Source organism: Lissotriton vulgaris, chromosome 6 (assembly GCF_964263255.1).
Source record: "Lissotriton vulgaris chromosome 6, aLisVul1.2, whole genome shotgun sequence".
Classification (NCBI taxonomy): Eukaryota; Metazoa; Chordata; class Amphibia; order Caudata; family Salamandridae; genus Lissotriton; species Lissotriton vulgaris.
In genome coordinates this window covers 537,617,537-537,644,679 of record NC_141694.1, presented here as the reverse complement: position 1 = coordinate 537,644,679, position 27,143 = coordinate 537,617,537, and the positions used below count along the sequence as shown (strand labels likewise).

At 46.9% G+C, this 27,143-nt stretch overlaps 1 protein-coding gene across 2 annotated transcripts in view; it reads left to right on the top strand.

The window, feature by feature from the left end:
- Window positions 1-14,108: 14,108 nt before the first annotated feature.
- Window positions 14,109-27,143, top strand: part of PHIP (PHIP subunit of CUL4-Ring ligase complex) — a 2,330,659-nt gene continuing 2,317,624 nt past the window's right edge. Inside the window, exons 1-4 of one of the 2 annotated variants that reach the window (XM_086926531.1) lie at window positions 14,109-14,295; window positions 14,445-14,503; window positions 14,597-14,626; window positions 14,732-14,791. In XM_086926531.1, the coding sequence (XP_086782657.1) occupies window positions 14,262-14,295; window positions 14,445-14,503; window positions 14,597-14,626; window positions 14,732-14,791 (183 nt within the window). In that variant the 5' untranslated portion in view covers window positions 14,109-14,261. The remainder of the gene's footprint in view (window positions 14,296-14,444; window positions 14,504-14,596; window positions 14,627-14,731; window positions 14,792-27,143) is intronic. The other variant, XM_086926532.1, reaches the window with a different exon arrangement.

Sequence of the window (27,143 nt, the reverse complement as noted above, 5' to 3'; positions counted from 1 at the left end):
TCACAATCGTGAAAACCGCCCCCATCGCTCCTGCAACCCTCTCTCGGACCTAGACACAATCACCCTCCTCCGCTCCTATGACTCAGCTCCCCATAGCAACACACCCGACACACTCACTGCCATTCCCACGATTCACTCCAATCCCCTTAGACCCCCCACACTGAACAACAGAATCGCTATCCATAGTAACCTGAGTAAAGTCCCCCTCGCTCTAGAACACCCTTCCGCCCTCGACACACCCCGTCTCAAATGCACTCTCCTCAACTGCAGATCAGCCGCTAGACACTCCGCCGCTATCGCCGATCTCATCCTAAAATTGGATCTTGACTTAATCATCATGACTGAAACATGGCTAACAGAATCTTCTACACCTATAATGGACATTCTGGTTCCCCCCAACTACCACATCACTAGACTTGACCGGTCTGGCAATAAAAAAGGTGGCGGAATTGCATGTATATACAGGAGCAACCTCTCTGTCTTGAAAGTAACTTCCCCTTCCATACCCTCCCCAACGTCCTGTGAATACATCTGCCTCGATATTATCAGTGAGGGCAAACAGATCTGCACTCTTCACGGCGTCTACCACCCACCCGGTGACAACCTTACCTTCTCCCAACAAATCATGGACATGATCTCAACCAACTCCGGGCGACAACTCACACAAATATACCTTGGTGACTTCAACCTCCACTGGAACGATCATAATGATGCGGTGGTAAAAGGTCTGAAGAATTTCCTTAACGCCCTTGACCTTACCCAAATTTGCAACAGTCCAACACACGAGAAAGGCTCTATCCTTGACCTTATCATCTCCAAAGAGGACTCTATCCAACTCGAATCTATCCAACCCTGTGACTGGTCAGATCATCATATTGTCACATTCTTCATCAATGAAAAAGTTAAATTTAACCCTGTTCAATCCGCCAGGCCCAAAGTCTGGAAAAGAGACATGAAAAAACTAAACTCAAACTCTCTGCCCCCCAACAGCTGCAACTTACTACTTCCTCCTGCTGGCGTTAAGGACGTCCAATCCTTGACTGATCACTATCTTAACACTATGACCTCAATAATTAATGAAGTCGCACCCTTGCAGCTAAAAAAAGCCACCGCAAAAATCTCCAATCCCTGGTACGACGGGAGTCTCAATGACGATAGACGCGCCATGCGAATGGCAGAGCGCACCTGGAGATCAGCTCCCTCTGCACTGAACCTAAAAAACCTGAAGAAAAAGAGAAATGCCTACTTCAGGAAAATAAAACGATCAAAATCAGACTTCTTCAGCCGTCAGCTCGACCAAGCCAAAAATCGTCCGAGAAAGCTGTTTGAGCTTATCCGAACACAATCCAAAGAACAACCCCAACCTCTCAACACTATGTGCGAAGCTCCCTCCTGCGAAGACTTCGCCTCTTTCTTTAACCAAAAAACTGCCAACATAAAGAATGATCTCCTCATGGACGCAAGCCTCTACCCCAAACCCCACCGCATAGCACCCACTAAACCAAAAAACAATGCCACCTGGTCAACCTTGGTCACCTACAAGGAAGAAGAAATTGGCAAACTGCTCAGCACTCTGAAACCATCCAATCACCTCACGGACCCCCTTCCTGCTAACGCTGTCAAAGTCCTTACCCCGTCGCTCCTTCCACTCTGGACCAAAATCATTAACAGCTCACTTCAACAAGGGATCATTCCCGACTCCCTCAAAAGTCGGACAAGTCACACCTTTGCTAAAGAAACCTACAGCCGACCCCTCTGACCTAAACAACTACCGTCCCATTACCAACATTCCGACTCTTGCCAAACTGCTGGAAAAATGCGCACAAATACAATTGACTAAACACATTACTCAGTTTGATCTCCTCAACTCTCATCAATCAGGCTTCCGAGCAAATCACAGTACTGAAACTGCTATGACTCACATAATCGACGACGCCCTCCAAATCCTAGATCATAACGACACCTGCCTCCTCATCCTCCTTGATCTCTCCTCCGCATTTGACACCGTCAAACATGAGAACTTACTCGAACTATTAAACACAAGAATGGGCCTATCTGGAACTGTGCTCAAATGGTTCACGTCCTTTCTGCATAACAGGTCGCAGAAATTCAAGAGCAACAACTTGATGTCCGTGCCAAGACCTGTATCGCTAGGCGTACCACAAGGATCCTCCCTATCCCCAACTTTGTTCAACCTAGTTATGGAACCTCTCACCACCTTGCTGCAAGAATCCAATGTACACTTCCACATGTATGCTGATGACACCCAACTTTATCCCAAACTACAATCACCCAAAGACATCATGCTCTTGAACTCAACGATCAGAAGCACCCAATCTTGTTTGGCCGCTAATCATCTCAAACTCAATGCCCTTAAAACAGAGTTCCTTCTGATCTCACCACCTGCGAAGATCACTACCGCACAAATGTGGCTTAAAGACCTAACGGCACTTAATGTTCAACCCACCATCGTGGACTCAGCAAAATCTTTGGGCATAACACTTGACACCAATCTCAGCATGCAGGAACACATCAACAAAGCAACTAAGGGAGCGAACTACCAAATCAACACCCTTAGGAAACTTAAACCTTTCCTTCCAGCCAAAGACTTCCAAACTGCGATACAATCACTAGTCATACCTCGAATAGAATACGGCAGCACCGCCCTCTGCGGTCTCCCCCTAGCTACTACGGCACCCATAAGAGCCTCTTTAAACACCGCAGCGAGACTTCTCACTGGATCAAAAAAACACTCACACATTTCCCCTGACTTCAAATCCCTGAACTGGCTGCCGTTTGAAGCCAGAATACACCTGAAAATCGCTTGTTTGACGCACAAGGCTGTCCACCTGAGCTCACCTAGATACCTCGCTCAGAAGCTGACGATTTCTGGAGGCTCCAGAAACACTAGAGGCACAAACAATCTTTTGCTAAAGCCTAAAAGATTCCGCAAGGAAAAAACCTATAAACGCTCTTTCTCGGGAATGGCTCCCAGGATTTGGAACTCGCTCCCCCCTGAAACCAGGCTCATCACCTCTACCATACTTTTCAAGAAAGAAGTAAAAGCGATCCTCATGGCTAAATACACTTGAACCACTACTGGGGAAAAACTACAAAGACTCGATACTCATCTGTACTATTTGTTCGAACCCTTTGTATTTTTATTTTGACTCTGAAATTGACTTACTTGATTGTTTTATGATATCACTGCAATGTACTTTTAACATGATTGATGTATCTGCGTATACATGCTCCCCTCCTCTGTAAAGCGCTCTGATATCTGCGAAGATCTTGTTCGCGCTATATAAAACTTTCAAAATAAAATAAACATGGGTCCCTTCCTTGCTACAACACTCGATTCAAGCTACCCTAAAACCAGTCCTAGTACCTGGCTTGGCAGTTCGGGCTGGCCTGTTCCCATGGGGAGTAGGGTGAAGACTGGGTGAAGACTCATTTGCATATGGCCAGGTTCAAACTGGGGTGAAGTGACAAGCAAAATTAAGATGGATTAAACCCAGATGTATGACCAGGGTGAGTGTTTGAAAGGGTTCAACATTCCATTCATCATTTTATTTTAGGATGCTGCAGAGTCAGCAATTGCCCAGCACAACCTTCCATGGGGTCTTGCTACTGTACACCCTTCACAAGAATGATCAGCAGACCATTGCACCATAAGAGTTTGCCAAAGTGGGTGGGCGCTGCTCAATCAATCACAAAATTTGTATAGCGCACTACTCACCCGGTAGGGTCTCAAGGCGCTGGGGGAGGAGTCCGTTACTGCTCGAAAAGCCAGGTCTTGAGTTGCTTCCTGAAGGAGAGATGGTCCTGGGTCAGCCGAAGGTGGATGGGGAGGGAGTTCCATGTCTTAGCCGCCTGGTAGGAGAAGGATCTTCCTCCGGTGGTGGCTCTACGAATGCGTGGTACGGTGGCGAGGGCGAGGCTGGTCGATCGTAGCTGGCGGGTGGGCGTGTAGAAGGTCAGGCGGTTGTTGAGGTACTTGGGGCCCAGGTCGTGGAGAGCCTTGTGTGCGTGGGTGAGGAGTATGAACGTGATCCTCTTGCTGACGGGGAGCCAGTGCAGGTCTCTCAGGTGGCTGGAGATGTAGCTGTGTCGGGGGATTTCCAGGACGAGTCTTGCGGAGGCGTTCTGTATGCTCTGGAGTCTTTTCTGTAGTATGGCTGTGGTTCCAGCGTAGAGGGTGTTTCCGTAGTCCAGTCCGCTGGTGACGAGCGCCTGGGTGACCGTCTTTCTGGTTTCGGTGGGGATCCATCGGAAGATGTTATAGAGCATGCGCAGGGTGTTGAAGCACGATGAGACGGCGTTGACTTGTATGGTCATCGAGAGGGAGGCGTCCAGGATGAAGCCCAGGTTGGGTGCGTGGTCCGTTGGTTTGGGAGTGGTGCCCAGGGCAGGGGGCCACCAGGAGTCGTCCCAGGCGGAGGGCGAAGATCCCAGGATGAGGACTTCCGTCTTGTCTGAGTTCAGTTTCAGGTGGCTGTTCTTCATCCACTCGGCGACGTCTTTCATCCCTTCGTGTAGGTTGGCTCTGGTGGGTCGTTGGTGAGGGAGAGGATCAGCTGGGTGTCGTCGGCGTAGGAGATGATGTTGAGGTTGTGCTGGCGTGAGATGGCTGCGAGAGGGCTCATGTAGTTGTTGAAGAGGGTTGGGGTGAGTGATGATCCATGTGGTACGCCGCAGATGACTTCGGTGGCCTCGGATCTGAACGGGGGAGAGGCGGACTCTCTGGGTTCTTCCGGCGAGGAACGAGATGATCCACTCCAGTGCCTTCTCTTGGATTCCGATGTTGCTGAGGCGCTGTGCTAGGGTGCGGTGGCAGACAGTGTTGAATGCTGCAGAGAGGTCCAGGAGGATGAGGGCAGCTGTTTCCCCGTTGTCGAGCAGGGATCTGATGTCATCGGTGGCTGAAATCAGGGCGGTCTCGATGCTGTGATTGGCTCGGAAACAGGACTGCAAGGGGTCGAGGGATCCGTTCTTTTTGAGGAAGGCGGCAAGCTGTCTGTTGATGATCTTCTCGATGACTTTGGCAGGAAAAGGGAGGAACGAGATGGGGCGGAAGTTCTTGAGGTCAGTGGGGTCCGCTGTTGGTTTCTTCAGGAAGGCGTTGAGCTCGGCATGCTTCCAGCTCTCCAGGAAGGTGGAGGTGTTGAAGGAGATGTTGATGATGTCCCGGAGTTGGGGTGCGATGATGGAGTTGGCCTTGTTGAAGACGTAGTGGGAGCATGGGTCGGTTGGTGATTCAGGGTGGATGGTGTTCATCCTGCGAGTGGTGTCTTCGGTGCTGACCAGGGTCCAGTTGCAGAGGGTTGTGGTGGAGGGCGCTGTTTCGGTGCGTGGTTGGTGCGCCGAAGCTGTTGTGTATGTTGGCGATCTTGCGGTGGAAGAAGGAGGCAAGTGAGTCGCAGAGGTCTTGCGAGGGAGTGATGTTGTTGTTTCCGGCGCAGGGGTTGGAGAACTCTGACGATGCTGAAGAGTTCCTTGCTGTTGTTTTCAAGTCATTCTTTGAATGTTGACCTTTTGGTGGTGCGGATCAGCTGGTGGTATTTGCCGGTGGCGTTCTTGAGGGCGGTCGTGGTGCCAGGCTTTCTCGAGGGTGCGGCAGTTCTTCTTGGAGTTTTTGAGTTAGTCGGTGGACCAGGAGGCTTTCTTGTTGCCGGGTCTGCTGGGAGGGCTCTTCAGTGGGGCGAGGTCATCTGCGCAGTCGGTGAGCCACTGTGTGAGGATGCGGGCTGCTTCGTTGGGGTCCGTTGCGCTGCTTGTTCAACCACTTGACAATGCCTCTTCAGTTTCTCTCCGCTTTGATGAGAGAACTCCCTAGGTATGCAATACATTTTGATACTCATGGCAGACCCATCTTGTTTGATTTTAGGAATGTCCCATCTTGTTCTTCTCTTACTTACGTATCTGTTTTTAGCAACAACCCTTTAAATCAGTTGCAGTGGATTTTCCATCTGATCTCGATTTCATCCTCTTTAATGGGGAGTCCGGGTACCTATCTGAGATAAATGTAGAGTCCAAGAAGCACACTCTAGTGCTGTGAGACTACAGACATGTTGTGGGTACCTCACATCCTGACTTTAGGTGTGAGACTGCTACCCACACCATCTGCTCTGCCGCATTAATTTGTTTTAGGTTTAAAGTCCACTGGAGGTTGAGGTAAGACAGATATTTTTGTTCAACTTGGCTAAACTAGTAGGTCACTTACCTTTATGTTTCCCAAACTCTTTGCCATGTTTTTTTGATAAACTTATTTTTATTAAACAAGGTTCAGCATCCATATACATAGGTATAGGTTGAATTACAAGTTTCTCATCGACTTTCACAATCTGTGACTCATAGAAATGCAGGAATAATCATGGTACAAGCGTAATTCTCCTGTGCAATACTTACCTCCCCCACCCCCTCTTAACTACTCGATACCCCCTATAGTCTTCCCACCACTGCCAAACTTTCTCCCATTTCTTGGGGCATCCCCGGCTCTCATAGATCATCTTTTCTGCCGCACAGTGCTAATCCATATCTCTCTACCATTGTGACACTGTTGGCGATTGAATTGCCCCCCCATGCCCTTGCAATATTCCTCTTGGCTACCATCGCCGCCACCTGTAGCCAAATTCTTTGATACATTGGCCATGTCTGTTTCCCACAGATGCACAACATGTGCCACCTAGCGTCCAGGGGGACTACCTGATCTATCATGTCTGACATAATCTGAGTTACCTTCTTCCAATATTTCTGTATTATCGGGCTGTCCCACACGATATGGAGGAAAGTGCCTTTCTGGGTACACCCCCTCTCACATTCCTTTGTTAAAATGCATCTCAGCTTGAACATAAGTGTGCTGGTGTAATATGACCTAGATAGTATCCTCAGCTAGACTAGTCTAAATTGTGTCTGGATTTCCACTTCCCTAGGACTTTGCACGGCCTCCGCCCAATCATCGTCCTCTAGCAATCCCACCTCGGAGTCCCACCCTCCCACAACTTTATAAGTAAGTCTGGCGAATAGTTCATTATCTTCTTGTATGTGTACGACAGTGTTTTCTCTGGAATTGGGTCTAAAATTAGCCTGTCCACTAGTGGACTATATTCCGGAATCTGATCCCCAACTTTGATGTGCCTACCAAGCGCATGCGTCCGCTGCAGGCATATGTAGTGCTCCGTGGGTGCCAATTGATATTCTAGCTGTAGTTCTGAGAACGACAGCACTGCCTGCCTCCTCCATATATCTCCTAGGCGTATAATATCTATACATTTCCATTTCGAAAAGCCCTGCAGCCAACCCATCTCCTGGAGCATTGCACTATACCACAGAGGAGTCTGCTCTGTTAGCTGGTTGTCCCACCCCAGGAACCAATTAGCCTTGGCCCTCACTGATAGCACTACCTGAGTATGTAGGGACATGTTGCCCTGTCTCTCTCTGCCATACAGTGCCCCTAAGTAGCCACTAGTCCCCATCACCCAGTGATCCACTCTATACGCTGGGTCATTCCTATCCGCGAACGCCCAATCATTAACGACCATGAGAAGCGATGCCCAGTAGTTCTTTTGAAGGTCTGGGAGGGCTAGACCTCCCTCGTACACCCCCTTCTGTAGTTTGGCCAATACAATATGTGCGGCCCCGCTATCCCACAGCAACGTTCTCAACTCACTATCTACGTCTTTGAAGAATTTGTCTGGTATCTGACAGGGAGTGTTGTGTACGACTTATAGTAATCACGGTAAAGACATTCTGGAGCTTGGAGTTTGCACCCAGCAGTGGGGGCTGGCCACTCAATAACATATATAGGAGGGACTTATACCAGTTGATCCGGTATCCAAAGTACCTTTAAAAAAAGTTTGAAAATATGAAGCAACCGGTTTATTGTGAACCGTGGTCTTGTTCCATACAAGAGGACATCAGCCGCATATAACAATATCTTCTCTTCCCACTGGTCTCCCCTGCGTATACCCGAAGTCACTGCCCCCAAACCCCCCACCCACGCCGCAAGTGGTTAGAGTACTTGTGCAAATAGGATCGGTGATATAGGGCACCCTTGCCTTGTACCCTTCTGTAGAGCTAGACACCGAACCATTTACTCAAACTCTGGCCAGGAGCTGCGTATACAGTAGCTTGATCCATTAGAGGAACTGAAGGCCGAACCAAACCGTTTCAGGACTTCGAACAAATAGTGCCAATCAATACTATCAAACGCCATGCAGGCGTCTAGCGACAATAGTGCAGCTACCACCCCAGGTTGGTCTTAATAGGGTGCATCACCTCATACAGTCGACAAAGGTTGAGTCTGGTACTTCGGCGGGGCATGAAGCCCGCCTGGTCTGGATGTATTAGAGCCGTATTGGGCACCAGAAGCCTGTTCCCCAAGACCTTGGCCAATATTTTAACTTCTAAATGCAATAGCGATATCAGCCGGTACGAACTGCACTGGTCCGCAGGTTTACGCCTTGGGGATTACGACAGTAATCCACTGGTCAAGTTTTAGACATCCCCGATCTCTTGCTTCATTGAACATAGCTAAAAGATACAGGGCCACAGTGTTAGCTGTACATTTAAAGAGCTCCACGGGCAGATCATTAGATCCCGGAGCTTTCCCTGCTTGTAGATCTTGTGTGGCACTGACTATTTCTTCCGCCGTTCTCTCCCGTTCAATAGAGTCCCTATCTTCCTCTGTCAGTGTTGGCAGGCGCACTTCTGTCAACAGTTCACTACAATCCTCGGCTAATCGAACTGGGTTTGAGTCACAGAGCTCCTCGTAGTAATCAGCAAATACTTGAGCATGGGCCTCCCCAGCCGAGTGCTTATTACCACATTTGTCCTTTATTTCCGCCACCCAATTCCTCATTCTATCGCGCTTTTCTAGCCACACAATCATCTTATTGGCCTTATCGCCCAGAACATATACTCTTTTCTGTGTGGCCAATGCAGCCGATATCGCAGCGTTATTTATCATCTCTCGCAACTCACATCTCCGGAGATCTAACCGATGGGCAAGAACCTTATCCTTTTTGCCATGGGTTTTTACATGTTTAGAACCGAATCAAAATGCTGCTGGTGTCTCTCCAAGAAAGATGGAATAGATTTAGGTAGCAATAATGACCTAGACTTAGCATCTCTACTGCGAGGTGATAGCGCACACATACACCGCAGGTACGCGCACACATACACCGCAGGTACCCAGCGCACACATACACCGCAGGTACCCAGCGCACACATACACCGCAGGTACCCACCACTCTCATTTGGCTTCAACCAGGCAATAAAAGATAGCGCCAAACACCTGAAAGCAAAACGAAAAGCACACACATACTGCAGGTACCCAGCGCACACATACACCGCAGGTACCCACCACTCTCATTTGGCTTCAACCAGGCAATAAAAGATAGCGCCAAACACCTGAACGCAAAACGAAAAGCACACCGGAAAAGTGGCACAGCTTCGGACAATAAACTACTACAAGGAGCAGCAAAAAGCCACTCAAAGAATGTGTGGGCAGCGAAACGCGAATATTGCGAGGGACAATGGCTGTAGATCTTCTACTTGCTTAGACCGTGTAAATCGCAAGAGTTTTGGAGCTACATAAACAATCTAACTCAAGGGAAAACCCATAGAGAAAACTCCCTCGACGCACGGACCTGGGTTGCCCACGTCAAAGCTTTGTATAAAGAAGAATTAACCGGACCTCATTCAAATAAAGCAGGCGCAGAAAGGGAAGAGTTAGATCTTACTGTACATTCGAAGGTTGCTCCCGGAAAAATCCTAGTATCCAAAATCTTTAAAATAAAAATATCAGACAAAACGGGGCACCAGGCCAAAATGGCCTCCCGGGCTCTTTGTTAAAGGCGAATATAGAATTTTGGTCTGAAAATCTGACCCACTTATACACTGAATGCTGGCTCCTGGGATGTCCCTGACTCCTGGAGAGGGTCGCTTTTGCACCCAATACACAAGAAAGGGCCTAAATCAGCCCCGTCCAACTACCGCCTGGTTGCCCTCCTGGACATCGAGGGCAAGGCCTACGCGAGTTGCATCTTGGCGGACTTAGCAAATTGGGCAAGTACAGAAGGACTCCAGCCCCGCTCCCAAACAGAATTTAGTCCTGGGGCCTCCACCGTGGACAATATAACTGCACTCTCTTACCTAGCCCACCAAGCACGGCTACGCAAAGGTCTTCCACTCTTCGCTTGCTTTATCGACTACTCAGCATCGTTCGATGGGGTTGACCGCACAGTTCTTTGGAAGAAGCTGAAACTCTGGAACATCAACCCAGTCCTGCTGAAAGCAATTCAGGCGCTGTACCAAAGAACGTGGGTCAAGCTTTCAAGCGACTCCGCATCAGAGAAGATTGAAACGGACCAAGGCTTAAAACAAGGGTGCGTTTTAGCACCCCTGCTGTTTAATTTATACAGAGCAGACCTGGATCAAGCTTTGACTGGAGCAGCCTTAGCCACACCAAGAATCGGGGGCATTAAAATCCAGTTTATGCAATATGCCGATGACCTGGTAATCCTGGACCATACAAAAATAGGCCTACAAAAGGCGCTATTGGCCCTGGCAATTTATAACAACAAAAATAGGCTGGTGGCCAATGCAGCCAAATCCAAAATCGTCATTTTTGGGCACTATCCCAAAAAAATAATAATAATCTAGCCAAATGGAGGCTTGGCCACTTGACACTGGGTTGCACGCAGCAATACAATTACCTGGGCGTTTGGTACCACGAAGCGGGGCTACCCGGTGTTCACTTAAGGAAAATTCAACTTAAAGGGAAAGCAATCACCTATGCCATTTGCAAACTACAAGCCACCCTACACAGCCCCTCTACAACGGCTATTCAAAGAGTACTAAAGGCAAAACTAATGCCAGCCTTCAATTACGCTGAACAAGCGTTCCCTGGAAAACGAAATAAAGAAATTATTCCACCTACCTGCGTGTACCAGAAACACCCTTGTACGTCTCGAATTTTCGCTGAACCAACAAAAGTTGGAAGAGATGGCTGCTTTGAGCAAATACTACTATCTCACAACAGCGGCACACGACAACACACTGAAGGCATTCTTAAAAAACATCTTCCAGGAACCTGGGAACCCTTGGTCAGTGACCCTTACTGCGGCAAAGGACTCCCTTAGCTTAGCCACGGAGAACTGGGGCTCTGAGCTAGTCAACTATTCTGCTATTAAAAATGTAATCAATAAACAAGTCTGCCTCCGCGCTCGTGCATTGGACTTGGGAGTCACTGGCAAAAAGAGGTTCCCACGAGACCCAAAGCCTGCCGCACACGGCGTATAACCCCAAACAACATCTTACGCAGGCAGTGGGTTGCCCAGCTCTATATAAAATTCTAGCCTACAGATTACACCCCCTGCCCCTCAAAGAATTATACCCCACTGAACGAACAGGTTCAGGGATTAAGGAATGCAGGCTCTGTAACTACAAACGGGAGTCCCTGGCACATCTCTTATTTTGCTGCCCAGCCCTGCGTACAGCTCGCCGCCTCTACGTCAGGCCCATCATCTTACAACTGGGGACGCGAACCACAAAGGAGGCGGTCTATCAATTATACACACTGAGCTCAGTTAAACAAATGGCCACATTTGGCAAATTCATCCAACAGACTCTTTCCAAGCTGATGGCCATCACGAGCTAAAACGTCCAGAGTCTTACCCGATGTATGCTGTTCCGCAAGAAAATAGACTCTAACCCTCTTTGTTTACAAGCACCTAGATTTTGAGCATATAGACTCGTCTTAAAGAAGATGATTCCTCTGATTTTTTTAAAAAAACTTTTGTAGTTTTGTACTCTGGTTTTAATGTAATGGTTTTGAGTAACCACACAAATGTATTCATTCATTCATTAATGACCTAGACACCGTACTCAAGAACATTAATTTACTATTGAACAAGTATGTAAAGTACCACCTGAATGTAGCATACTTAGAAGAAATAACAAAAAATGGTATGTAGAAAATAGTATCCTTTCCAGGCTGCTAGTTTTGTGTAGAGTGATTTTTCTAACAGCAGGGTCGTCTACTGCCTAGAATATCCATAACAGAAGCAGAAAGAGGTCTTAATATAAGGCACCTGGCTGTCAGGAGTGTTCAGGGATAGAAAAAAAGGCTGAGCTCGCTTAATGGTTTCCTTTCACCTTGTGCATCACAGCCTGCAGTTCCAGTCTTCACCCCACCATCTATCAAATTGCAAAGCTTCATGAAGACTAATCAGCAGCTCCTCGCTCAGAAATAGACTAACAGATTCTCTAAAGAAGCCTTCTCTCCTTTCCCTTTAGTGTCTAGGCCCATTCCCTACAGCATCAGTAATGTGAGAAACAGTGACAGACGAACATGACTATACACCATGAAGGGTATATTCCCAACCCAACAGCAATTCGGTGAACTGCAGCAATACCTGGTTCCTGAATGTTTTGCCAATGTGCAACATTCCGTCCATCATCGTGTGTGTTTTCCTGGGTTTTTAAAGACAGAACTAATACTTGTTACAAGAGATGCCTAAATTATTTTGCACTACAAGGCCGGACACATGCACCAGCCAAATCCAATGCTGTGAAAACGGTAGCACTCAGCCCACATTTCTTTACCAAACAATAACAAGCATTTTGTGCAAATATAGTAACTGGTTACACTAAATCCAAATTCAACCATAAAATTGGGTTATTTGAGGCAGTTTCAAATCTGTACTACCAGTGTACCAAATCACTACAGTAGTAAAGTAATCAGAAAATTAAATGCCTAAATTACACAAGTCATCCAACATCTCCTTGACTTTCTTTTGATTTGTGAGCGGTACATTTCTCTTTGTGAAACAGTCATTAAACATAATATAGCGCCTCAGTCCCTAATCCTGCAACCTCCTTCATCCATTTCAAAAATAACACACAAGAAATTCAAGCAAAACATACAGTAATCAAAACTAATTTCGGAGCTAATTCAATGTAATGCGGCTTTGCCATAGTAGCTGCCCCGTTTACACCTTGCCATACTCTGAAAATCAACCATCATCCCAAAAATAGCACAACAAATCAGATCCATGAACCAAATAACTCCAGTCAAACATCTGACGTTTGCAACGTACTTTTCATACACACACACCTATCGAATTTGTTGAAGAACAAAGTTATAATATTTTAAAGAGCTCTGCTGCATAGCGTTATGAAACGTTTTGCAAACGTCGACGCCCACTTCAGAGGCGGTTTTTTTTTGTATTAAAAAAGCGTTTGAAACCCGGTACACCAATACAAGAAAATACACTATGATCGGGGACGACTCCCTGTTTCACTGTCTACATCTTTGGTGATCACAAAGTTATCGGACACAAGACAGAAACGCGGGTGGATCTGGCTGAAACACAGAACCGTGTCCGGCTTCTAAGGCCTTTGTGGGTTCCGTACATCTGAAGCGTTTTCGGTCGTTCTAAAAATGATTTCCTCCCCGGCTGGTTCGTTAAAATGTATGCGGGCCAACTGAAGTAAGATTTCAATTAAATATTTTCAAGGCAGACGATGAAGGAATTTTCTTGGAAAACGCACGACGTACTCTGAAAGAAGACTCCTCGAAACAAGCAATTAGAGAGATCCCTTAAAGTCCTGTCCCAACAACCTGCATAAAGTCCTCTCCATTGCGTCGATTGTGCGTCCTCTCGTCTTTTCGTGTATTCTCTATTCTGTCACGGCGCTTCGACGTGCGTCATATCCCTCCGCGTAAGGCTAGGGGGAAAACATCGTGTTAGCGTTAGGCGAGAGTGAAGTTCGTTGCCTAAACCAATTAGTCCAGCATCTATAGAGCCACTGCCCGTTTAGCGAACAATCTCTCAGCCCTATGTTGGGCAAGTATGATCAGCATGTCTTGCGTTTTTATTGAAATGTAAACTATGCTGGATAAATGATGTGGAAAGTTAAATTTATAAAAACCCTTCACACCGTTTTGCTCGCTATTGTACGCATTTACCACTGTTCTGACATCTATGCTCTCTAATGGACCACGGTGGGTCCAGTGAAACCCGCCCGTATAACAGGCGCGGTGCCATAGATAGGTACTACTTTACGTTCCCGGTATCTGTGCAAAGACGCTCGCGCGGAGTGATTCACCATGAATGCAACTGGGTACTGCTAGGATGACGGCTCAACAGCGTAGGCTGCTGGTAGGGTAGGAGGACTGGGAGTAGGACATAGAAAGCAGCCTTCAACAGGAGCTAGCAGAATCCGCCGGAGCGCCGTTCAATACACGACTGCCAATGTCTACCCAGCCTAGCGCCGAGCTCAAGTCTGGTGAGTTCTGCGGAGATTGGGTGAGCTCGGGGTGATCCCACGGGATTAGGAAAGAAGGGGTGAAGGAGATCTTCGGGGTGATCAGGGTCTTCCCTGGGGTCATGCAGGGCTCTTCTCACTGGCATCTGATTCCCCTTATTTCCCTGCAGAGCTCTACTTCCTGATCGCCCGGTTCCTAGAGGACGGCCCCTGTCAAGAAGCAGCCGAGGTAGGAATGGTCGAACCCCACGCTGCGCTCCTCTTGCTCCCCTTTAGCCCCATTGCTTCCCCCCTCTGACTTAGTCTTGTGTTGTTCTTGCAGGTGCTGGTGCGTGAGGTGCAGCATAAACAGGTACGCGCCCCTTCATTTGACACCATAATGGTTACTTAACTCCCCCGCCCCCCAACTCGTGATGGACCCCACTAATAGCATCCCTATGTTCCCCCATTTATATAGCTGCTGCCTAAACGCATCGACTGGACTGGCCGAGATCACCCGAGGAGCTACCAGAGCCTGGTGAGAGCCCCCTCTTGTTGTTACTCCTGCTACAGGGGAGGGAATTTATTTATCCCTTATTTTCAGCGAGTTGAGTTTATCAGTTGAATTTCCCGCAATTTTTCGACCGAAACAAAGTTAGCGCCCGGGTAATGGGGGTGTGGTGTTATACGAATCCTAGATAGGTAGCAGACGATATCATGGACACCTTTTTCGCAGCCTGCCCTTAGATGTGTAATATTTATCTTTTTTTTTACTGATGTAGGCTTCTAGATGTGTGTTGTAAATAGAGGTACGTCATGATCGCTGTGTAGCGAGAAGGGAGGGACGCCTGGAGGAGGAGTTCAGATGGTGGGAGCTAGGCACACAACAATAGCACATGATTAAGGGCCCTAAGAAGCAAGGCTATCTCGGCGGTTCACAGCAGCGTGTCCAGGTGCCCCGCGATACAGACTAGCACCTTGTTGCTCCTTAATTCCCTTAAGTTATGAGCCCATTTTCGTGATCGAGTTTAGTTTTAAGTAACTGTTCCAAGCACTTTTTGCCTCGCTTTCAACGTTTCTTCAGCTGATCAGCGAAAGTGTACACAGAATGGCGCAGCCATGCTGATGACTGACTCTCTAATGCACCTACGTAAAATGTGACAAATTAACATTCCATGTATCAAAATGTTGGCGTAGAGATGCCCCTGTAATATTTGCCCCTCGCTATTCACTAACTGCACAAAGAAGCATGGATAAATAGTGGAACTCAATAGCTGCTTCTTTCACGTCTTTTGAGCGGATCATATCTCGCCACTTTCTCATTTTTACTAAGACATGGTTTAATTGTATTTTGTTCAATAGGTAGAGCAGCTCAGTGTTTTGTAGACAGGGCAGAGTAGGGATATGACGTTTACATAGGCAGATTAGTGGGACTTAAGTGGCTGCATTTCCGATCATTTCGAGCCACCTTATTTTCTACTCTTGGAAAAGTTTGCGTTGGCACAGTTGCAGTAATGTTTAAGGAATTTGTATCGGGCTAGACTTTTATTGGTTACTTCATCAGAACGTTATTAATTTCCACAGAAATTGGAAATTCGGCTTTTATAATCTAACAATATTTTTGTATTCGAGTGTTATATTTTCTAAATGTATTTTCCATGTAGTGAAGCATGTTGTAATGGGATTGGATTTATATAGCGTGTCATTGAGCAAACTCCTAGTTTACTACCTTTTAAATGACTGGCATTTTTCTCAAGGAGCACATAAATACATACATTTAGTTATTTTATGTAAACGATACAGTTTATTGATAAGAGTACTGAAGAAGAGTGCGGGTTTTAAGTCCATTTGCATGTTTTTGTGCAAGCCCATTGTACTGTTTATGCAGGTCCAATTATGTGTATTACGACCCCCCCATAGAGCACATTGTTATTGGCAAAGTTTGTTGCTGAGAAACACCAATCATAGAATATTGATTCTGAACCAAGTAAACTAAGACTGTGCCTAATTTATTTGCTTAAGGAATCCCCAAAACAACAGCTGTCAGAATTGACTATATCTGAATTGCTTGTTTAGGTACATATTGATCGTTTTCATCATATCAACCCTTTCTAATGCGTATCTTTTGAACAATAATACATTTAAAACAATGTTCATATTTCAGGTATGTTCTGCTTTTTTGAATAGCACCTTTTTGTTTGCTTTGGCTCTCATTTTGTGCTTTGTGGACCCAATTTATGGCCTTTGTTGTATACATTAGCTACTTTTATGCATAAAGCAACAATTCTTTTTGTTGCAAATTTGAAGGGTGCTCAGCACATCGAACTTGAGGAACAACGGTTAAATTTTTCTTTCAAGCTTGGTCATTTCCTTTTCAGTCTTTTAATAGGATATTGGTTTGGGAGATGTGAAATCCAGCAAAGGAATCATTTATTCGACAGTTCTTTAACGAGATTCTAAAAAGCTACCTTGGTGACTGAGTAGATGTTAATAGAACAGTTTTGCTTCATGATGTTTTGTAATTTGCTATGTCCGGGTATAAGCAGCATCTTCTGTTAGTTATGACTAGTCAGATGTTTTACCTGTTAGTCATTTTATCTATTTTTGATGATAAAAATAGTTCTAAGCCACCAACAATGGTGATCAGTAGAAACGTAAAAGCGCATGTCTGATTTTTTAATTTTTTTTTTATGGTGCTATCAGGTAAAAAAATCTGGAATACGTTTACTTAATATAGAAAAAAATCCCAAATTTTGACTTTGCTTTTTTACATTTCATGTGTTCGATTTTCTCTGCAGTAATGTTATTTATTTTCCATTTGCGATAATGTGTTTTTATGACAGATCACACTTCTGATTTACACACAATGAATTTTAAAAACAAAAGAAAATTATAACCTAAAATGTTTTTCGTTTTTGAATAATTATTAATCCGATTTTGAAGATAGGGCGATCACCATTGGATTGTTGTATTCGAGTCATTGATATGGCACAATAAATTGATTTATTAACAATACATTTATTGTTAATTTTGGGGTGCTTTTCAACAACAGATTTTTGTTGTGGTTTTTCTTTCTGATATAAGACTTAAAATTATGATAATTAGGAATGGATTTCTAGTTGGTGATATTTCAGTAGTACATACATTTCACCTAGATGTTAAAAGTACTTGTGTGCTGGAAAAATTTGAGCAATTTTCCCCAAAACTGGCATGGACAGTCGTAAATTTTCTCGCACACGGTCGAGCCTGCATTTTTTGTGAATTTGCGACTTGTAAAAAATTCTCATAGTTTCTCGAGCACTCTTGGTCGTTCCCTCTGAATCTCTAACAGATGTATATTTTTAAATGCTGAAATGTATTGGGGTTACACTTGTGAGAATTTTTAGGGTTGGAAACTATCACCAAAGGCTTTGCGAATGCCCATGAACTTGCACTGTGTTTATGTTCACCAGCCTTTTTGGTTAACCCACCCTTGAGTGTCTACAGTTCCTCCTGTGGTAGTAATTTTTCTCTCTGGAACGTGCCGCCATACTGGTGGAATTTGCATGTTATCACAACCTGTTTACAGGAGTAATATTTCACAAATCTTTATTCTCTTTGAATTGTTATGGAGAGGTTCTACTTTTGCAGTTCTTGTTTGTCACGTCCATTAGCCAATTTGTCTTAATGTTTGTTTATTGGGATTGACCTAGTCAGGCAAACTGATAACCAAGAGAGCTGGTTTTCGCCTTTTCTCTACACTGTGCATGATGAGTTCTGTTGACTAGTTCTTGCCCCCCTTCATAATACCTATTTTTTTTGCTCCGTGTTTGACCGGTCTCCTGGTGGTAAGGTGCTCATTGATTAGCTCCCTGGCGCCCCCTTTAACTTCCAGTCAGAACGTAGAGTGTGGCCTTTTTTTATTGTCCAGATGAGGGCAGAGGAAGCAGGATCAAAGGAGTTTTAGGCCATTTCTTTTAATTGTGCATCGTTCAAGGCCAGGTGTCTGTATACATTTTTAAAGAAAATAGTCAAAACTTATCGCTGCAGTTTTAGTTCATCCACTTACCTTTTTGGTGGTACCCCTGTAGGGTTGCGAGGGCAGGCTGTATCTAGTGAAAAGTGTGTGTGTGTGTGTGTGTGTGTGTGTGTGTGTGTGTGTGTGTGTGTGGAATAGGAACTTTGCTGAGAGTTCTACCCTCCTTTGTTTTGGGAGTTTGTAGCAAGCTACAGCTGATAAACATCTCATTTTCATTGTACTTTTAAAAGGTTGTGCCTTTTGGAGGCTAGCAGCTCTTCACCCAACCTCTCCCCCACCAGAGGGGTCTGGTAAGCTATGTTTCCACAGCTAAGTATGATTTATTCAGAGTTGCTATTGAATTGTTGGCGCTTGTAGTAACCGTCTACTCTTCCCACCCTCTCCCCCTGCACTTTGGTTTCAGACCTTGCTGAGGTGTCTAGTGGACCCGCGTTTGCGTGCTCTTTTGTGACTGATCTGTGAAGCAATAAAAAATGGCATGCTATGGTCATAATGTCTTAAATGTCGATGCTTCTGACGATAGGTTAACTTTTTCTCCTGTACTAGTTGTCTGACGCTCTAGTTCCTTTGGTGGTTTCTGAGCCAGTAATTGTCTCAAAAGTCTTACATTTTTTTAAATCACAGAAATAGTTTTTTCTTTGTTTCATAATCAATATTCAGTGAGTTCTGCTTTCACAACTATTCATGGCTCATTTGTGTTACAAAATGGTATAAACAAATATAAATAATAAAAAATACTGCTTTTACAGCCTATACTGAATTGGGCTTTGCTGTAAGGTGTTAGCAGTCACAGAGACTCGCTCTCTCTTGACACTTAAGCAGGTTTCATATAGATCTTCCATTGATTGGAGACGTGAGGCATTACAGATGGGGATATTTTTTATGTGTGGGCAGAATTGCTGAAGTTGGTTCAAGATGTGTATTTTTCCCATCAAGGTGCTACTTTGTTATCTATGAGTTATTTGGTGTATGCTCTCAGGAGTCGGGGCCAAAGATAGCTACTGTGGGATTATGACTGTATGCTGTGTGTGGCTCTCTTTCTTTGGTCTGTCCTACCCCTGAGATTTTCTGAGGTATATAGTGTTCATCAAAGTTTGTGTGTAAATGTTGAACCATCGTTGGTATTATATGCTCCTTGCAATCTGTGTACATTTACATTGGTTTGATTATTTATTTATACATTTTATACAGCGCTAGCTAGACCCGCAGGTATCCAAGCGCTTTTTTTTACGTATGATGCTAGATACTTTAATTCAAGAGTAAGCATGAATTGAGACAAACAGAATCATAAGGCAATAAGGGTGGTTACAGTATGCAGAACAATTAAAACAGCAAAAGTTAAAGGAGTAAATTAAATATTGGACAGCTGAAACAATCAAACAACCGACCATCACAAAGGGTCGAGTCATAGAGTGACCTATTGGAACATAGTTCAGTTGGCGTGTGTGTTAAATTATTTGTTAAGGAGAAGGAGTTTCAGGTTCCTTTTGTCGCAGGAGAAGGACAGGTTGCATCTGAGATCTCTAGGGAGTGAGTTCCATATCCTGGCTGCATTTACAGAAAAATAGCAAGTCTGCGTGGATTTACTTTGAGAAGTTTCAACTTTACTTTTCAGAGTTCTGGGTCTTTCTGCTTTCATAAGTTTGTTGTCTAGATAGTTTGGGGTGGGGGGGTATGTGTGTGAAGTGCTTTCAAACAAAACTGATGTGATAAATATGATATTTATTACAGAGGCTCTACTAAATCATGACAATGTGGAGTATCAGGGGAGGAAGCAATAAAAAATCAGGTATTGCCAAAGCTAATATGATTTGCCTTTAGATTTTGTCAGCCGACCTTTAGGTTTTGCCAGTGCTGGTTGCCACTGCTAAACCGCTTCTGCAGAAGGAACTAAATTGCTTTGTTTTTTTTGTTTAAATTTTTTATTAGGGCTTTCATTACAATATTCCATGTGAGACATCAGACATTTCGTAGTTTAACAATCTTATGTGCATATTTTGAGCACCAGCACTGGTTACAAATAGCTTTCATTTATTTTCTAATTCTCAAAATACGTTAGCATATCATATTCTATTAGGCCTACTACTGTTTTGCCCCACTGGGTAGTCATGAGTCCTACTGTGTCTGGACCTTTGTGTCACACGGTGGCGAGGGTTGGTATATAGTCTCCTCCACCTCCATCTGTATATGCTTCCCCCTTTATTGTGTCTGACCATCTGTTCCGTATGTAAATGTAATGTAAATTGATACTTGTATAGCGCACTACTCACTCGCAAGGGTCTCAAGGCGCTTGTACGAATACTGCTGTGGAACCCATCCTGGCTTTCCCTGTGAGGCGTCCACTCCTGGGCACCCCCAAGGTGAAGGCCAGGCATCCTTAGCGTTGTGGGGGCTGTTGTGGAGATTAAGCAAGCTATTGCCCAGAGTTGCAGAGTGGGACTCCATGATTGGAATAGGCACCGAGGCGAGAATTATCAGGTCAGTGGAATTTTTGAGTCCAAGACCCGCCGAGGCGGGGAATTGAACCCTGGTCCCAGGCTAGACCTCTGTATCAGGGTCTGCCGCTCTAACTATTAAGCCACACTGCTCCACATATGGTTAAGTCGGTGTCAAAACTGCCGATAGGAACTTAGCTGTGAAGCATGGAAAGGAGGGGGGGGGGGGAGGAAGAGGACGCACTAAGTGAGCAAGAATGATCGGTCGATAGGTCTAAATGGCACATCATGGGGTAATCGTGGGGGAATGAGCGGTCATGGGAGTGGGTAATCGTCCCAGGGGTATTGTCCATCTGATCTAAATGACCCTCTTGCCTGAATGTTATTCCGCTATTGTTGGGATCCGTGTCGCAGGAGACAAAAGGGGTGTGGTGCGGTGACTGTGTTGCTTCAGGTGTTGCCCCTACTGTCGTCTCTTGTTTAAAGTGATTTAACAACTGCGCCCATTCCATAGCTCCTGGATGTTTACGTGTACCCCTTACTTCTTCCTCTCTCAGGGTCTCTGCCTCCGCTGCCCCCCATTTGTTCATTGCTCCCACTCAAGCTGCTTCCGGAGGCCCGGTAGGGGCTCTCCAATGCATGGCTATATTTCTCTTTGCCAAGAGGATGGCTAATGATGCAAAGCGCCATTGCAATTTTGCGGACTTCTTTCTCCGGAGGACCCGGAGAGCGCATGCCTCCCATGTGGAGATGCTCGGGATATCGACCTTTGTTCGGAGTGTTTGATGTACCCGTTGCCCAGTATGATTGTATGGAGGGACCGTCCCAGAACATGTGTTTAAAGCTTGCTTCTGGTATTTGGCATCGGGGGCATGTGAATTGTGTATCTGGGTAGAATCGATGCAATTTATCTGGTGTGAGATACGCGTGGTGTAGAACATTAAGTTGTATGTTTTTAAATCGTGCATTTCTGGAAACCTTTTTAGGGTATTCTAAAGCTTGGTTCCAATCCTTATCGTGGAATGCCCGACCCACTTAGTCTTCCACGTCTGTCTCAGTCCATCGAGGGAGATATTAGTCTGTTTCCGGATCGCTTTGTAGTGCCAAGTGATTAAGTACCTGCCCATTCGTAATATTGTGTGTAACACTGGATGTGTTGGGGGCACCCATCCCGAAAGGTCCCAGCACTGACGACCACTGTCCAAGAGTTGCCTACGTATTAAAAATTGTCCCTGCGGGAGGTCATACCACCTGAGCATATGTCTTCAGTTACCCCTCATGAAACAGTGCCTTTACCTCTGTCACATCATGATCAGTCCATACCCGAAGGGCTCCTGCAGTGTAGTATTCCCACCAAGGGGAGCAACGGAGAGTATAATGGTCGCCCCTTCAACATACGGTGCACTCGCATCATGCGTTTGCGGGCTATAGAGACCTGTAGCGGGTGCGTGCATGCCGGTTTGGTGCCCGGCATTGACATTCTTCTGATGGCGGGGTGGGGTCGTCTGCCGTCCTTGGTTATTGTTTCTCCCACGTGACTTTCTGCTCTCCAGTGAGAGAACCATTGGAGCGGTGCCGTCAGGAAATATGATTCGAAGGACGGAGCTCCCAAGCCTCAGCTAGTTGTGGGCAGGTACAACGTGCGTAGTGCTATTCTATGATTGCTGTCTCCCCAAATCAAAGCTGTAAGTAGCGCGTCTAGTTCCCGAAAAAAGGAACACGGTGGGATTACCGGGGGGTTCGTGAAATGATAGAGCATTCTAGGACCCATAATCATCTTGGCTTTGGCTACGCGCCCGATGGGCGCCATATATAGTGTTTTCCAGAAACCCACCGCCATTCGCAAGCCCGCCAGCACTTTACGGTGATTACCCGCATAGAGATCCTCAGGGGAATGTTAGTCGCACACCCAGATATCTGGGGGCCGTGACGTTCCATGATATTGTCTGGGTGCCCACCGCAACCTCCAGAGGTGCCGAATGGGGTTTAAGTGGGAACACCTTCGATTTTTCCCCAATTGACTCTGAGTCCCGAGGCCTCTCTGAACTCCTGCAGCGTTGTCCAGATTGGGGCGAGATCATTCGTAATGTCCCAAACATAAATCAGAAGATCGTCTGCGTATAGTGATACGCAATGTGTGGTGTCTGCTATTGGGATTCCCCATGCCTCCCCCTCCCGTCTCAGTCTTATGGCCAAAGGCTCCACCGCCAGAGTGAAGAGGAGAGGGGACAGGGGGGACCCTTGTCTAGTCCCTCGCGCTACCAGGAATGGGGCTGAAATCAGCTTGCCTATTAGTACCCTAGAATTGAGATCTCTGTAAAGGAGTTGAGTATATGCCATGAGTGTGGGCCTACATTTATTTCCCGGAGAACTGCGAACAGATAGGGCCATATTAAGGTACCCAACGCTTTCTATAGATCAGGTATGCTGCTCGTGAGAATCTGTCTTTTGCTCTGTCCTGAATATGAAATAGCCTACGCAGGTTATGTGAGGTATTACTTTGTGGAACAAACCCATACTTGGCCGGGTGTACCAGCGCTGGTAGAATTTGAGTGTAACGATCGGCCAATATCTTCCCTAGAATTTTGCAGTCCCCGTTTAAGAGCGTTATCGGCCTGTATGAGGCGGGGAGTGTGGGGTCTCTGTGTGGCTTCGGGAATGTCACCAGGGTTGATATTCGAAGTGATTCCGGGAGCACTCCTCTGGTTAGTGCATCTTCGTACATAGATGCCAGCCGAGGTCCACCTGTTCCACGAACGTGCTCTAATACTTGAGTGGAAAGCCATCCATTCCTGGTGCCTTCTTTCTCGCGAACGACCTAATTGTGTGCGTTACCCCTGTGGGCGTGATTTTCCCGTCTAACTCCTTCCTGTCTGCGGCGGAGACTTCGGGCATGGGCGATGGGTCCAGAAACTGGGTCAACTCTCGCGGCTGCTCCATGGTTGGAGCTCAGTAGATTTCCTGAGTAGTAGCCGTGAAATATGTGCAATATGTCGACTTGGGGAGTATTTGGCGTGCCCATCTGTGTCTGTGAGTTCTGTGATCGGATGTGTGATTGTGTCCTGTTTGGCTAACCATGCCAATTACCCTCCCAGTGTGCTTTAGCTGCATAGGCACGAAAGTTGTATTTGTGTAGGTCCCGCATTGTTTCTGCGTCTGAGGTTTTAGCTGCTGACAGCTCTGCTGGTGTAGCCTTCCCCATGTCTGTTTTTCGACAGTTCTGCTAATTTTGACTCTGCAGTTTGTAAGGCGCTCTCCAGTACTCTCCTTACCCCCGCCACTTGTTGGATGTAGTGTCCCATGGCGCAGACCATAAATGTGCCCCATTCTATTAATCTGGATGATGCCATACCAGCGTTCAGCAGAAAGTGTTCTGATTGAATTCCCCATGGACTTGGCTAAACGCCTGAATGGTGAGGCCTTCTTGGGGTAGCTTCCATGTTGGGACTGGGGGATGTGGTGGTCGCCATCTCAGGTTCACTATGTGTGCATCATGATCCGACACTATTCTGCCCAAGTAGTCCTTCATCGCCCATCAATCCATCCCAACGCTGGAAGCGCTCAGTTTGTTTATATGCAGGCGAATGTAATGGTGGGGGATGCAATCTATCTAGGTGTACATCTAATGTGCAATTGTAGTCTCCCCCTAGGAGCCACGGTGTCGATGTGTGATGGGCCAACACGTCTGTGAGTCTATCCCAGTATTGATCTTGGCCTACGTTGGGGGCGTATATACACTCCCTATAAGCAGCGATTGACCTAACAGCCCTGCCATTAGCACATATCTCCCATCTTTATCTATTATTTGTGCTTGCTCTTTGAATGGTACCCCTGGCCTTCTCCATATAAGTGCACCTCTGGCAAATGCAGAGTACGTTGTGGCGTAGATTATGCCCCGCCATTTTTTGCGCAGAAGGTCTACCTCCTTCTCTGTCAGGTGCGTCTCCTGTAGGACAGCTACTTGGGCCTGTTGCCTCTTAATGTATGCATATATGGGAGTACCGCTTGCGGGCTGTGTGCATCCCCTGACGTTCAATGTGCTAAATGTTATGTCTGTATTAGGAACTTTGTATGTCATGTAGCGTGCATGAGAATCAGTGTTCCCTCGATGTATAGTAACCCTTTTACCCATCGAACCCATTCATCCACTCACAACCCGCTACTTTCAATTAATCTACATTGTCCGTTTCTGTTTCCTCGCCCACTTGAGGATACCTGGGGATAAGGGAATAAGGGAGAAGGGGGGGGGGAGGGGGTAAACTAAAACATTGGAGAACCGTCCCAACTTCGGGGACCTATCGCACGAAGCGGTACGTCCAAACTAGTTTCCATATGTAAACTTTAGTTCGTTACTGCAGGGTGGTGACTTGTTTCTCCCTGGTCTCCGACGGGTTGCCGTCTAGAAAACAACATCAGGGAGGTGCCCTCTAGCACCATATCTGTTCTTAGTCCTCCGTTCTTGGCTGGAATATCGTTCACTGTTATGACTGTTGTAGCATGTCTGGACAGTCCCTTCATTGTGCCGTCGGGCTTGGATTTCGCTCTGTCTGCTCATACTTTAATCTGAGGTCTCAGAGGACCTATGTTCTGTTATATTAGTGTGTCAGCCGTTTAAGGGGTCACTATTGGAGGTGTCACCGAGCCCTCTCGAGACATGTGCACATCGCTGCCGTCGTCTTCCGAGCTGAACAAGCGTGGGCCCCTCTCCATGTCCGATTCCCTCTCCGCGGGACTCAGTGCTGTTACTGCTTTCCTGTGCTCTGATATGCGTGAGATCCGGGGAGCTGGTAGTGGCGGCGCTCGGTTGCACACTTAGTTGTGTGAGGGTAACCTTTCGACAACGTCGTCCCGAACGTCAGGGCTGCCGAGCATCTCGTTGGTCATTGTTGTTCGTAGAGTGTTGCACGTGTTGCTCCACCCAGGCATCTGCTGCCCTTGGGTCCGTGAAAAAGGTGAGTTGTGCCATTGTGGATGATTTTGAGTTTGACAGGGAAGAGGAGAGCATATTGTATGTTTTTTTGGCGTAGGGCACGCTTAACTGCGAGGAAGGTGGCTCTTAGTTGCTGAACAGCGCACGAGTAGTCTGGGAACAGCATGACCTGTTTGTCTTCTACTTGTAATCGCCCATGTTATCTGGCTGCACGGAGGATGGTGTACCTGTCCTGATAATGTAGGAGCTTCAAGAGGAATGGCTGAGGGGGCAGACCTGGTTTTCACCTGGTCACTGCAGGGTTCGGGGGAGCCACTCTCTGCTGTTCCGGGGCGTGTTGCGTTCCCTCCGCGTGTTGACGATCCATGGTGTGTTTTTTTTCTTTCTTCTTCTCCTCTTGCAGCAGACAGCGCCCGGCGCCACCCCACTCCGATCCTTGATCTGTGACCAGCTGTTGGGTGAATGCGTTCAACCGGGTCGTCTGACTCGACCGACTCTTTAGTGCCATCCACTGCAAGCCCTCCTGCCGCGTCTCCCCTCTCCTCTTGTGTCCCAGGTGCGGGGAGGGCCGCCAGTGATGCCCCGGCAAGTTGTTCTTGTGTTACCATTTGTCAGCTGTGTCCGGGAGGCGATCTGTGGCTCAGTCAAGGCCGCAGCAGTTCCACTGGGGCTCAGTCACTCCGATATGGCCAATCTGCGCCCCAGTAGACGGCAGCGATGAGGTGCTTTGACTGTAGACACACCACCAGGCAGTGAGCGTGTAGGTGCTGAGGGGTTCCCGACCGTGCTGCTTGTCAACCAGAAGATTGCTCCAGACCCCTCTGTCAGACAGTAAGGGCCATCGGGGATGGGGAGCTGTTGTGTTGTAACGTTGGTCTCTGCAGTCGGGCGCAAAGGCTAATTGTTAGTGCGTGTCTTGTTTTCCCTTTCAACCCCCTCGCACTTCAGGCACCGATGCTGAGTGGGTTGTGCGTGTGTCCTCTCCGGTTCAGTGGAGGTGAGTGCAGGTGCTTGTCGCCCTGCGGCTTATGCAGGCGGATTTCAAAGTAGTTTGGGGCCTCTGATTACGGGCCCAAGCCCACTAGGTCTGAGGTCTTCTTGGCTGCAGTGTTGGGCCGACAGATCACGGGTCACCCTCTCCCGTTCAGATGCTTCTTAGGGAAGGTGGAGCACAGCAGGGAGATCCCACGCCGAGCTGCCAGAGAGGTCGCGGTCCGTGTCCCGCGACACGCTGCTCTTGGGGGCCCGCCCCAGGGTTCCGGTGTACGGGGATGTCCACCTCCCTAGGGCCAGTCAGGGGGCTGCTCTTTCTTACCCGGTGCTCTCAGTGGCTGCCTTGCCGCCATCCTCCTCTGGTAGTGCAGGTCCCGTACCAGGATGTTGGTTCTCAGTCCCGCCCTCAGAGGATCGCACCATTCTGCTGTAGATCTGCCATTTTGTCTAGCAGCCTCTGGGAACCTCCACCAGACGTCTCGGCAATGCCAGCACGGCCCGGGCATCCGAGTTC